The sequence below is a fragment of the Xenia sp. Carnegie-2017 genome, unplaced genomic scaffold (assembly GCF_021976095.1).
Source record: "Xenia sp. Carnegie-2017 unplaced genomic scaffold, XeniaSp_v1 HiC_scaffold_16, whole genome shotgun sequence".
In the NCBI taxonomy this organism is placed as follows: domain Eukaryota; kingdom Metazoa; phylum Cnidaria; class Anthozoa; order Malacalcyonacea; family Xeniidae; genus Xenia; species Xenia sp. Carnegie-2017.
In genome coordinates, this window is record NW_025813469.1 from 3,611,205 (window position 1) to 3,623,298 (window position 12,094).

Here is a 12,094-nt window from a genome sequence, read left to right on the forward strand (position 1 = left end):
TCACGCAACAATTATATATAGTACGACTTGTCCATGTGATCTTTAAGTAATGAAAAAGACAATATAATGTGTATATACGCTAATATTTCAGCAACTGTTATTTTACTCAAATATCAAAATTCTAACACAAAAAATAAAATTTCTCAATTCAAAACAAAGATCATTCATAAATGTATCCGAACTAATTGAACTACTATCAAAACTGTGATATCTTTTTTTGTTTTTACGATTTTTGTAATATTTTTATAGAAATTTTCGTCTTAACGTGTTTCTATTTTTATAATCATGAAATAGACGATGTAGCCTAAAATAACGGATGTAATGTATAGACGCTAATACTTCAAAAACCCTAATTAGATCAGCTACTTTAATGTCAAAAATTCAAACAAAGTACGAAATTTAACAAATTAATAGAAAATTTTAAAAATAAACTAACAAATTCGATAATCCATGCACGTTTTTGCTTTTGCGATTTTTATATTATTCTTGATGAAATTTTTTCAACTTGTCGATAATTAACGAAGTTTCAGACCATCAGGGCTCGTGATGTACAAATGCTGTATTACTTAATTGGTTGTTCTTGTCCGACAAAAAATGAAAAAATTCAAATACACAAATGGTATCTATGTCTTAATAAACTTCTCATTGAAACTTAAATAATTGTTTATGATATTTACGAGTCTTGAGATCCAGTTAACTTCAAAGTGATCCTTCAAAGAATTTATTTCTCAGATTTTCATGTATGTCCATGACATCAGATGTGGTTGTTTCTGGCAAAGTAACTTGATTTCCATCACTGTAACAAGATATTAATTTACTTTTCGTAGTATGTGAACATGCCCACAATGTAAACATGCAAAAGCTTAGAGTGCCTTCTTGGGCACTGGTAAAAAATACTTTAATTGAATGCATGCTTCATTTTCTTTCGATTTACTATTGCTAAAATTTTCGCTGCTTAGTAGTCCAGTTCATAAAGGACTTTTCCAAATACCTTCTGCCTTTGTGCATACAGTTTAGATGATACTTTTATCTCAACATGAACTGGAGTGGCTTTGGTTTACTCGAGCTATTTGCTATAGCTTGATAACAGTAAAATATAATGACATTATTGTAGTAGCATAGCGTGGTATTATAGCATCAACATTAAAATTAGCATTGGCATTAGTATTAACAATTGCAATAATATTAGTATGAGCATCAGCATTATTAACATTTGTATTAGCATTAGCATTGACATCAGCATTCACATTAGCAATAGCATTTAGTGTTGACATTACTAAAGTAAATGGTTTGAACTCGGGATATCGTTACATGTTTGTATGATCGTCCAGGTTAATAAAGTCCTGAGAAGGACTGTTTTGTTGTTGTTGACTGACGTTTCGACAACCTTAGCGGTAGTCGTCTTCATCATTTGAATCTGAAGATGACTACCGCTAAGTTTGTCGAAACGTCAGTCAACAACAACAAAAACAGTCCTTCTCAGGACTTTATTAACCTGGACGATCATTATTTACAAACATGTATTGACATTACTGTCAACGTTTGCATTAGCTTTTTACAATGAGCATAAATGTTTGCATTGGTAGTCTGCATCAGAGCCCTCTATAAATAAGAGTTGGGACAAACGGTCTGGGGCGAGCGCGGAGCCGCCATTTTGGTTCCTACTTGCAAAGTGAAACTATAATAATACTATTGGAAATTGGGTTTATATGCAAAAGAAGAAGGCAATTTAAGCTTATTCCATGGTAGTATCAAATATATTAGGAATGATAGGAAGCTCTTTGCGTTTTTTTAGCGATTTGCGGCTGACCTGATTTAATTTCATTAGTTTGAGCTTCGTTTGCGGTTTACTAGTTCGTACTTCAAATTGATCGTGACCCATTGTAAGAAGTATTTTTCGTACGTGAACGTGTTTTATCGGCTTATGTTCCGACTCTGTAACAAGTTTTCAAGATCTTTAAGCTTGGTGGCAAGCGGCAATGTTATCCTGGCATCAGTGTTATCAAATAGTTGGACAATACTTTGTTCAAAACTTCGTATGATAGTAATCACGAAGTTTTGGTCCGGAAAGATTTGTGTTCAAGATTTGTAACAATTTAATGGTAGTGAGTGGCTTATGCCCCACCCCCCAATTTAATCCAAGCATGAAAACTATTGAAACTGCATCAGCACGAACTTTGCAATGTTATTAGGCCCAAAAATGTTTCTCTACTTGAGTCAGTTAATTGAACCTTATATCAAAAGCAGTTCAGCACAACAATCACCATACGCAATCAAATTTCGTAAGTTCGACGTAAAGGCATTTCTTTCATTTTTTTCGTAATCCTCGATTCTTGCGATATGTAATGACATTTAGTAGCCGTCAACAATCAGTTATTACACACTTATCCATAAAAAAACGAAATATTATCTCAAAATACTGTATTACTAGAAGCAATTGCTATATAAACACTAGCTCAAAATTTCAAAACTAGGAACCAAAATGGCGGAAATTGATCAGGTGATCAATATTGCCCAATCAACGTAAGCTAAACGGATAACAATAGATGTCCCAACTCTTTCTTATAGAGGGCTCTGGTCTGTATTTTTCTCTCGCACTCTTTTGCTTGTCTGAGAGTTAAAACTAAAACTTTTCTTAACACAAAATATTCACAAAAGTTTGTTGTAGTTTACCTCGACTTTTAGCTACAGAAAAATTAAATGCTGTTGCTCGTAAAATCGTGCATGAGAAGTGGAAGCTAAGTCTCCAAAATCAAAAATTCTACTTAATAAACCCGTAATTTATAGAGAAATGCTCTGGCTTACCTGCTTGAAATCATCGAGATATTTTGCTCTGGTTCATTTATCTGTTCGTCTTTTCCACGTTTACAAACGAACAACTTTCGTATAACTCCTAAAGCTACGACTACAATTACAAGCAAAATAGCAAGTGTAAGAGGTATCCACGATTTTTTCCAAAAACCTCTTCGACTCAAACTTTCTGTCACCGTCCGCTGTGGTGTGGAAAAAGCTAACGTCCTGTTACGCATCTCACTGGAGGTGTTTCCGGGTAACTGTTCTTTTATTTCATTCCTGATCTTATGGATTGGGCTGGTTGCACTATTGAAGCCAATCGTTGTTGTCGGGTTTATTCTGCTAGTTGATTTCAAATCAATAGCGGTCGTGGAAAAATTTTTGGTGGTCGTTGACGGAAATATACTGGTCAGAGGAATTTTCTCTAAAAGTAGTTAAGGTGTATATAGAAAATGGTCAAGAAACTTACTTTACACTACCGACATTGAATAATTTACCCGCTATACTGCGTCATCAAAACATTCATTCATTTTTACGCTTTGCATTTCCGGCAAATGGTGAAAATAATGATGAAAACCGGCAAAGTACACAGTTTTCCAACTAAAACAATATTAGAACACTTTTGTGTTTTATATTAATTGAGGTAGGTACGGTTTCTTGTAAACATCGCAATTTGTAGAGAATGTAAAAGAATCTATGATGTCACAATTTGTTGAGAATGTAAAAAGTCTATGATGTCTGTTAAAGTTACACCAGAATTTGAAAAAAAAAACAGCTTTCTGGAAAAGATTTACGTCAGGTTTTTAAAGTTTTTTAAAATTTGCAAAAATTAATTAATCGTCAATTAACTGTCATCTTTCCATAGAATGGAAACTTGGACAGGTAAATCCTTAGTCATAATTCGTGTTTATAAAGAAACCTAAGACTGAAGTTGATATCAATTTCATGAATGATTTCTCTGATTTGCTCTGCATGAAAAATATGTTGTCTATCTCAAAATCAATGTCGTGCAGTCATCAAGCAGTAATTAAATCGTTGTTTTGTATATTTGCTTCCGCTAATATGATGTTGCCTATGCTGTGGAAAAGATTTTTGACAACATTTGTATATGGTGCGCTAGTAAACCCGCCATCAAAAACAAGAATATATTCCAAAAAATATTCACAGCTGATATTTCATTAAAAGAATTAAAACCAACATCCAAAAATTGCTAACAAAATATTATTTCAAGTATTTCGGTCATTCCCCAGCTTGTTTTGGGGAAGTCCCTTGTCCTTCGCATTTTATAAATGTCGAAAACTGCTTTTTCTGTCGTTTAAAATTGGACTGGAGACTAAGCAAGCATTTAAAATGTGAAAAATTTGGATTGAGAGCAGATTCTGACTTTGACGTGTTAAATTTTTGTCCTTCATACAGAAATCAATAGAGCATATGCTATTGATCCTCATGTTAAAAAAATATCAATTGCGTTCAATTTTCACTTACTGCACGATTTAGAGCATCTATCTGCATCTCGTCCTTGATTCTCGCAACTCTTTAATTTCTTCGGACATTTATGGCAAGTCCAATGTAAGAAAGCGCTGAGATATTCGCCTGGATTACAGTCATTGAGCAACCCCACGGCTACGTGGACACTTGACATAAACAGTATAGTTTTGACAGGCACTTGGCGCATATTAGTTTTTGATGTACTACGTGATAACGCCAAAATTCTAGTGGTAAGTTTTAAAAAGGAGAAACGTTCACTCGTCCAAAACTACGAGCGCTTTCCAGACGTTTGTTTACCAACTATATTCACGTAATTACTTATTTCCGTTACACATATTAACATGCAATATCACTTACAATATACATTCACAACTTATTGAGATCTTAGTTAACCATTATATCAAATTGTATATTTTAAGTGGACAAAATTTTTTGGTGAAATCATATCGCGAACGTTTGGAAGAACGTTATTTACTCTAATTACAGTATTAAGTATTAAGTAATCTACATGTTTATTATACCCCTCATTATCGGTCAAAATACACTAAAACTTATCGAGGTCTAGTAAATAGCTAATGATTAATTCGTTTCTTTACGAAAAAAGTTAAATTTAAATCGGTCTGAAACTGAAGGAAAGAAGCTCTAATTATCTGCATAAAGCAATTTTTGACTTAGAAAAGTGTAGCCAACATAGTTACAACAACTAGGGAGCTCAGAAAAAACATAATGTGATTACAAAAGACATTAGACATTAATAAATCTCGTATTATTGTGTTAGCGGATAAGCTGCTCCTACACATACAGGTATCAGCTTAGCAAAGGAAAATCTTGTGAACCAGTTATAGTTTGGAAAATGATGCAGCCTGTAATCATGTTGTTAATCGAAACAATTTCAAACAGTTAAAACTCAATCGGTACAACAAACACTCAGAGGCTTGCAGAATCAGATGTACGTCCAAACTGTTTACAGTCAGTGGATTGGCTTGAATATCTTCGTCAATAATATACACTTCATATGGCATTTAAAAAGAAAGGGAAAGTACTCTCCAGAAACTGCTCTCAATCTACATGTGATTGCAGAAGCTTACTTTTAATCTAATTATATGTATTTCAAAGTGCCGTGTTCTGAATTTATGGCATAAACAAGTAATGTATTTTCAGACAACAAGTGCAGCATATAATCTAGTGTAACATATCCTCACCAAAATTGCCGTTTGTTATTACAAGTGTTAATAAGTATATAAGTGCTAACTATTTGTAGAAACTATTGAAGATTTTTTTCTTTTTTTGTCTAAAATCTTATTTCTGAACTGTAAGATAAAATCCTTGAGATCTTAAAATATGTACGACTGTCTTCAGTTGTAACTGTTTGGGAAAGCATTAAAATTTTTTTCTGATCCCCACTGATTCTTTTTCCGTTTTCGTGCATTCTTACGTATAAAGATGACTAATATCACCAACAAGACGACGATCGTAGGTGTTGTAACTGAAACAGGTATGATCCATTTATGTTCTGAGTGAGAAGTGGTCGACGTCTCATCGCTATGAATTTCACTGGACGTAGATAGATATCCTTTGTATCTGCATGGGTTTTTCGGGAGTTTGTAACCGTTTTTTGTGGTCAAGATTCTCTTGAGACTTGAAAGTTTAGGACTGGTTGTCATAATGTCGTATTTTGTACTTGTTGACGATGTACCCATTCTGGTAATCGATGAAACAGACGTTGAAAATAAGAATTCTGCAGTGAAAACGTTAGTGAATGTGTATCATATACAAACCTTTTAAGAACAAATTATAATTTGAACTTATGCAAATATAATTATTTGTCCGATGTAACCGTAGAAACAGTTGAGTGAACTCTTCAAAATGATTTTGAAGAGTGCATGAGCATAAAATGCAATCGATAAGAAATGCCAGCCATTGTCGAAAATACTGCTCACTGTAACTGTACTTGTCCTTTGCCAAACTGAAGCGCATGCAGTGCATTTCATTTATACAGAACTGCTGGGGCACTTGCCCCATTTGGCTTAAGCTATCCACGGTTGTATACTTATATAATATCATTGTTGGGATTTGTTTAATGAAATATAGCAAGCTGTTTTTTTTATGATTATCCCAATGCATGGTTGTCAAGATTTAAAAATGTCCTGAGCACTTGTTGACACATGGGGGAATCCCCTTAGGAAAAATTGTACAATGACAAACTCGTTCCATAAAGGCTCTTTTCCACTCATCGCAAAACGTACTCGTAAGCTCGCAGCGAGCTTACTATGACTTGCAGCATAGTTAAATTATTTGAACAAAATTTGTTGATTGTGCGAACAGACTCTCAAGCTTGAAGCGAGAGATTTTGCGATCAGTGGAAAAGAGACATAAGGCCCAGTCATTCAAAAATTCATTGCACTAATTTTAAATGAATACAGAAGGATTGGACGTAAATAACAAATTCAAAGTCTTATCACTGAGCGTTGGCGTAAATTAATTCTTTGGATGACGGGAGGGTTTTAGCCTTTGTTTGGCGTTTCATCTTGTTTGTCGTATATACAACAGCGCATAAATTATTTTCATAATAGTTATGTGGTCAATGTCTTCGATACGCTTGCTATGTATATCTGGACTAAAATATCTAGCTTTTACTAGAAATTGGCAGGCAAATGTCGGTCGCCAAATTGAATGTCTTTTCAAATGCTTCCATCGCTTGAGTGAATCAGTCTGAAAGTTTCTGAACTTAGAATCACTCTTTCAAACCAATATGACAATAATACATCGACAAACTTAAACTTATAAATAATAAATTGTTCTTCTGAGCACGTGAATTGTGTTTATATTGCTCTTGAATACTGACAGTCAAATTTAAAAAATTATGTAATTAGCAAAAAATTTGAGCTATGCAAGTAAAATTTTAATAGATTAAAATCCTCAATTGGTCGATGTCTACGAATAATAATGTGGCATTAAAGCTATTCTGATTGATTTCATGATTTGATACCTAATTTGTTGTATTGATTTATGAGTCCAATTAATATAACTTTTATTTGAAGAGGACACAAGCTTCCGCATAGAATTTTAAGAAAGAAGGTAATAAACAATTCGAAGTCAAAATATCGAAGGCAAAATATTTCCTTTCGAAGTCATAATTTCAAGTCAATAAAATGAATGGTTCACTTACTACAAGAATCCTCGCATTCCTTAGCGTCCATTCCTTGGTATTCACAATTTTCCAATTTATCCGGGCAGGGATGACAAGCTTCATCTAAGAATAAAGCTAGATATTGTCCAGGTTCACACGATTTGGACAATCGAAAGAGGCAAATAAAAGGCATAATGCACAGAGATCATTCACCAAAACTGGGCATAATATTGAACCTTTTTATCGAAATATTCAGTGTTTAACCTTCCGTTGGTTCTCGCTGATAGATCGAAAAAGTGTTGTGATGCATGCTGGAATAGCTGTTGCATAAAATTGTTTTTTGAGGGGAGGGGTGGGAAGAAAGATGACGTATTTTGCATAACTTCGTTAAGAGTAAAGTCATTAGGTAAAATTATTTTCCTCGTCATTCTTTTTAATCGTATTATATTTTTGGGAACTGACATGTATCTTACGTCATGGTCGTGAAATGTGCTAACTAGCTTCTTAAACTGCAGTTTATATTTATATTTTCTCAGATGTATTTGCTACGCATTGTCATTTTACGGTCAAGATGGGGTAGAATTCAACTCTGAGTCATGAACTGTGAACTCCTTCGTGACCATTTAATGTTCTTGAAAAAATAATCTTGAAAAAATGTAACGATTTTCATCTTATGATCATGGTTTTACAGGCTTGCGCTTTAGATGAAATATCTTATCATAGTAACTGTTTTCCATCTTCCCGCTACTATTCTCTTGTGTCGTTCTTTTGTTTGTATGACTCCTATTCTCAGTATGTCCTTGTGACGTGTAGAGCCTTACCAATCAATATGGAAGAAACCTAACGCTCTCAAAATTCGTTGTTTACTCTAGTAATTCGTAGGAGAAGTTATCAATAGTATATTAGAGTAGTCGAGAAAATTTATCTAACTTATTGACTTTCTACACTTGTTCATTGGGCTCATTGCTGAGTTTTGCAGACATCACACAAGAAGAAAAAGGTCCGACATTACTTTCAATAGATATATGTACTTTTTAAACCTGTTCTATCGTTATACTTATCGCTTCATAGTTAACACATTTGGGGCTTTTTACTACCAAAACTAAAGTTATTAAATGTTTTTGTGTAGTCAAAACCCTCCATTTGCTCAACATATTTAACGATGTTTAATATTCATTTGAAGCGTGATCTTTATAACAGTAATACTTCAACGCTATATTTCTACCGCGTGCTATACAAATTTTAACCTTAAAATATTCATTGCTATTGTCGTTGTTGAATTTTCCATGCCAACGTACATGCACAGTGCGTGTTGAACTGCATTGAGAATGTAGCGTTTTATCGTGCTTATTGAGACCGCGCGTTTTATAATGACGCTTTAATAGTGGCAGCATCTCCCACAGAACGAGATTGGTACGCAAAAGTTCTTTATGACCTTTGAAATTTAAACTTTCGAAGGTCCCAAAGAACAAAAATTTACATGTATTTTATCATAAGAATAGAATGATGCCAAGCAAAAGATTAAGGCCGCGTCCACACGTATACGGAGGTTTTTTCAGTTTCTCCGATATATGAGGCGTGGCAGTCGGAGCAGTTTATTTTGTAAACTGCACCGTGTCCTTCATTGGGTTGCTCTTTGCCCTTTGTGTTCGTTAGTACTATATACTACTGTCTTTTGATGTGAAATCAATGTTCACCAGTATTCCACTTAATCTGGCTCTTACTTGTAGAACAACCCTCATTACAAACACCACGGACGTACTGCCATTACCAACAGAAGACATTATGGAGCTACTGAAGCTCGGCCTGACCTCAACATACTTGCTGAAATTATAATGCAATCTATAGAGGAACGGGCGCTCACGACTTACAAACATGCACTACCTTTTTGGTTCCGCTACGTAGATGACACAATCACAGCACTACATGCAGACGAGATTGATGACTATCACACTCACATCAACAAACAGAACAGCCACATACAATTCATCAAAGATGTTGAAGAAAACAGAATTCTTCCTTTTCTCGACTGTTTGGTAAAATAAGACAATCAAAAATTACGAACAACAGTTTATCGCAAACCAACACACACTGACCGACTAATAGACCAATCATCTTACAACCTTACATCAAACAAAGCCACCACAGTAGGAGCATTAATAAGACTTGCACAAATCATGTATGATTCACCGGACGCTCTACACAACGAAAACAACTATCTCAAACGTGTTTTTGACAAAAAAAAACTATAGCTCTGACTTCATCAAACGCAACACTTACAAACCCAACTAACCCAACGAAACGAACAACTCAGCGACAACAGCAACGATACCTTACATCAAGGGTACGTCTGAGACTATCTCGCGTATCTTACGACCATACAACATACGTGTTGCTCATAAACCAATCACAACGTTACGACAAGTACTAACGAACATAAAGGACAAAGAACAACCCAACGAACGACAAGGTGCAGTTTACAATATATACTGCGCCGACTGCCACGCCTCCTATATCGGGGAAACTGGCAGGAACTTAAACATAAGACTTACTGAACACAAACGAGGTACAAAGAAACAAGACAAAACTAATCACATTGCCAAACATCACCGACTCACAAACACAACAGTGACTGGGACTCGGCAAAATGCATTACTTTCAGCATTGACTATAGACAACGGCTTACAATTGAAAGTTGCAATACCAACTTGGAACAAACCCCTCTGAACAGGTCACAGCAATTACCGGCACCTTACAAACGATGTATTCACAATACAAACAGACGATTAACTAAAAACATTACACTTCACACTAATCCACAATGACAATACTCAATTGACACCCACGCATTCCCTGTACACACAGTGCAATGACATAAGAACCAGATAACAAATACGGCTAACCTGACATTTACTCCTCATTTGACTCTGAAGATGAGTACCGATAAGGTTGTCGAAACGTCAGTCAATAACAACAAAAATAGTCCTTCTCAGGACTATACCAACCTGGATGATGCACATTTACAAACATGTAACGATACTCCCTGGTTCAAACCATTTACTTTAAACACAAAATATATTTGTAATCAAGGCTTTGTTCGACATGATTACTCCAGTTGAAACGTAGTGTTGAAGATCAATGTAACATGTTTTTTTGTGTAACTCAAATAAAATCATTTTTCATGATCGGTTTTAAAAATAACATTTTGTTCAATGAGGGTGCACAAAGTGATAAAAATTTTTGTGCTTCTGGTAAGTTTCCAAGTAAAAAATATTAGCCAATGTAAGGGGAAAGACGCATGGCATTGGTGAAGTGGCTAATGGTACATGGTACATGGCATTTGCAGGCTGCGGCCTACAACCTCCAGGGATTAAGTTAACAAAGAAGAAAACGACCAATGTTGTTCGAAACAAAAGTTGTTTTTTAATTAATATCAAATTGTAAACCGGCAGTGCCTCTATGACGTCAGGTGAAAACGGATTATATCAAACAAGTATTCAAATTAAGGACCATATATTTATATCGCACAATCCCTAAGAAATTGCAGACGACACTACCCGGCGTTGAGAGCAGATATTTGGTTTAATTCTCAAAAGGCAGATAACAAGGTAAAGCAGATTTCATCTTTTTCCTTTATGCTAGTAGTATTTGTTTCTCGAAAAACACAATACATGTCTAGTGCAAACGTGCATCAAGCATGCCATACTTAACATGGCTTTTCCTTCCCTGAGAAGTAAGAATAAACTATAAAAACTGCGAAAGTCAATCGATAGTTTACATTGAGTATCGCTTGAAATTACCCTAAACGCTGGTTTATGAATATCAAAATCCACGGTCTCGCACGGTATCTTGTCATATATAATCATCATTTATAAAATGTATGATATCGTAATTAAGTAAGGTTTCCTCTTGTTGTTTCACTTAAGGTAAAATGGGACCGAGGGGCAATAAATATGAATCTAATCTACGTGCCTTAGTGCCTTCAAACTTTGTTTGACTGCTGTCTACGGCATACTATGGTGAAACATGTAATTTTACATGGTGATAAAGAATACCTAATATGTTTCTGTTTATACCCCTTTGCTGACTATTCTATCAAAATTAACCTGGTAATGGCTTCTGTTCGAATTTGTAGCTTGAAATAAGATTTTCCGCAGATGGGGATTTAAAGTGAGACGTCTAGACAAAATATAATGCAAACTTAATGCATTTATGAAGTCGTTTTTGAATACAATTTACATAATTTTGTTACGATTTAGGCTTGTTCTATTTTGCTCAAACTTTCGCACGTTGAACCTGTCTACCAGATGATACTGAGGGCCAATATTTGTAGTTTCAAAAATATTTGTTCGAACTGACTGCCATGCTGGTGCAATGAAAATACTACAAACTAGCAAAGAGTAGCGATTCTTCATACTTTATTAATGACTGCACAGCCATACTTCGTTATGAATTCGATGAGGCAAATTGCTCACATGGGAGTGTCGATAACATATCGTAGGTTTTGGACAGATATATTCTAAACGTCCTACAATTAAAAAACGCGGTTTTCACGAAAGAAGGCAAAATGACTGTCTTATGTTTGTTACTTGCACTGCTATTATATAAATTAAAAGTAAGCCGAAGCTGGAAAAAGGCGAAACATATTTAAGTGTGAACGACGTTTACACAAGGGAGAGCTAA

At 34.9% G+C, this 12,094-nt stretch overlaps 1 protein-coding gene across 2 annotated transcripts; it reads right to left on the reverse strand.

Annotated features, from left to right (window-relative positions):
* Window positions 1-247: 247 nt before the first annotated feature.
* On the reverse strand, window positions 248-7,716 carry LOC124437002. 2 transcript variants are annotated; one of them, XM_046987008.1, is made up of 4 exons: window positions 7,451-7,616; window positions 4,279-6,019; window positions 2,806-3,217; window positions 248-796 (listed from the first exon to the last, which is right to left on the reverse strand). In XM_046987008.1, the coding sequence occupies exons 2-4, from the start codon at window positions 4,466-4,468 to the stop codon at window positions 700-702; spliced, it is 699 nt and encodes a 232-aa protein (XP_046842964.1). In that variant the 5' UTR covers window positions 4,469-6,019; window positions 7,451-7,616; the 3' UTR covers window positions 248-699. The 2 variants fall into 2 exon arrangements, with proteins under 2 accessions (XP_046842964.1, XP_046842965.1); XM_046987009.1 differs by lacking the exon at window positions 4,279-6,019 and having other exon boundaries at window positions 7,451-7,716.
* Window positions 7,717-12,094: the final 4,378 nt, after the last annotated feature.

Coding starts and splice junctions, on each gene's coding strand:
- LOC124437002 (XM_046987008.1), bottom strand. CDS start 4,468: ATGCGCCAAGTGCCTGTCAAAACTATACTGTTTATGTCAAGTGTCCAC. Junction 3,218..4,278: donor TAGATGCTCTAAATCGTGCA/GTAAGTGAAAAT, acceptor AACTACTTTTAG/AGAAAATTCCTCTGACCAGT. Junction 797..2,805: donor ATCTCGATGATTTCAAGCAG/GTAAGCCAGAGC, acceptor ATCTTGTTACAG/TGATGGAAATCAAGTTACTT.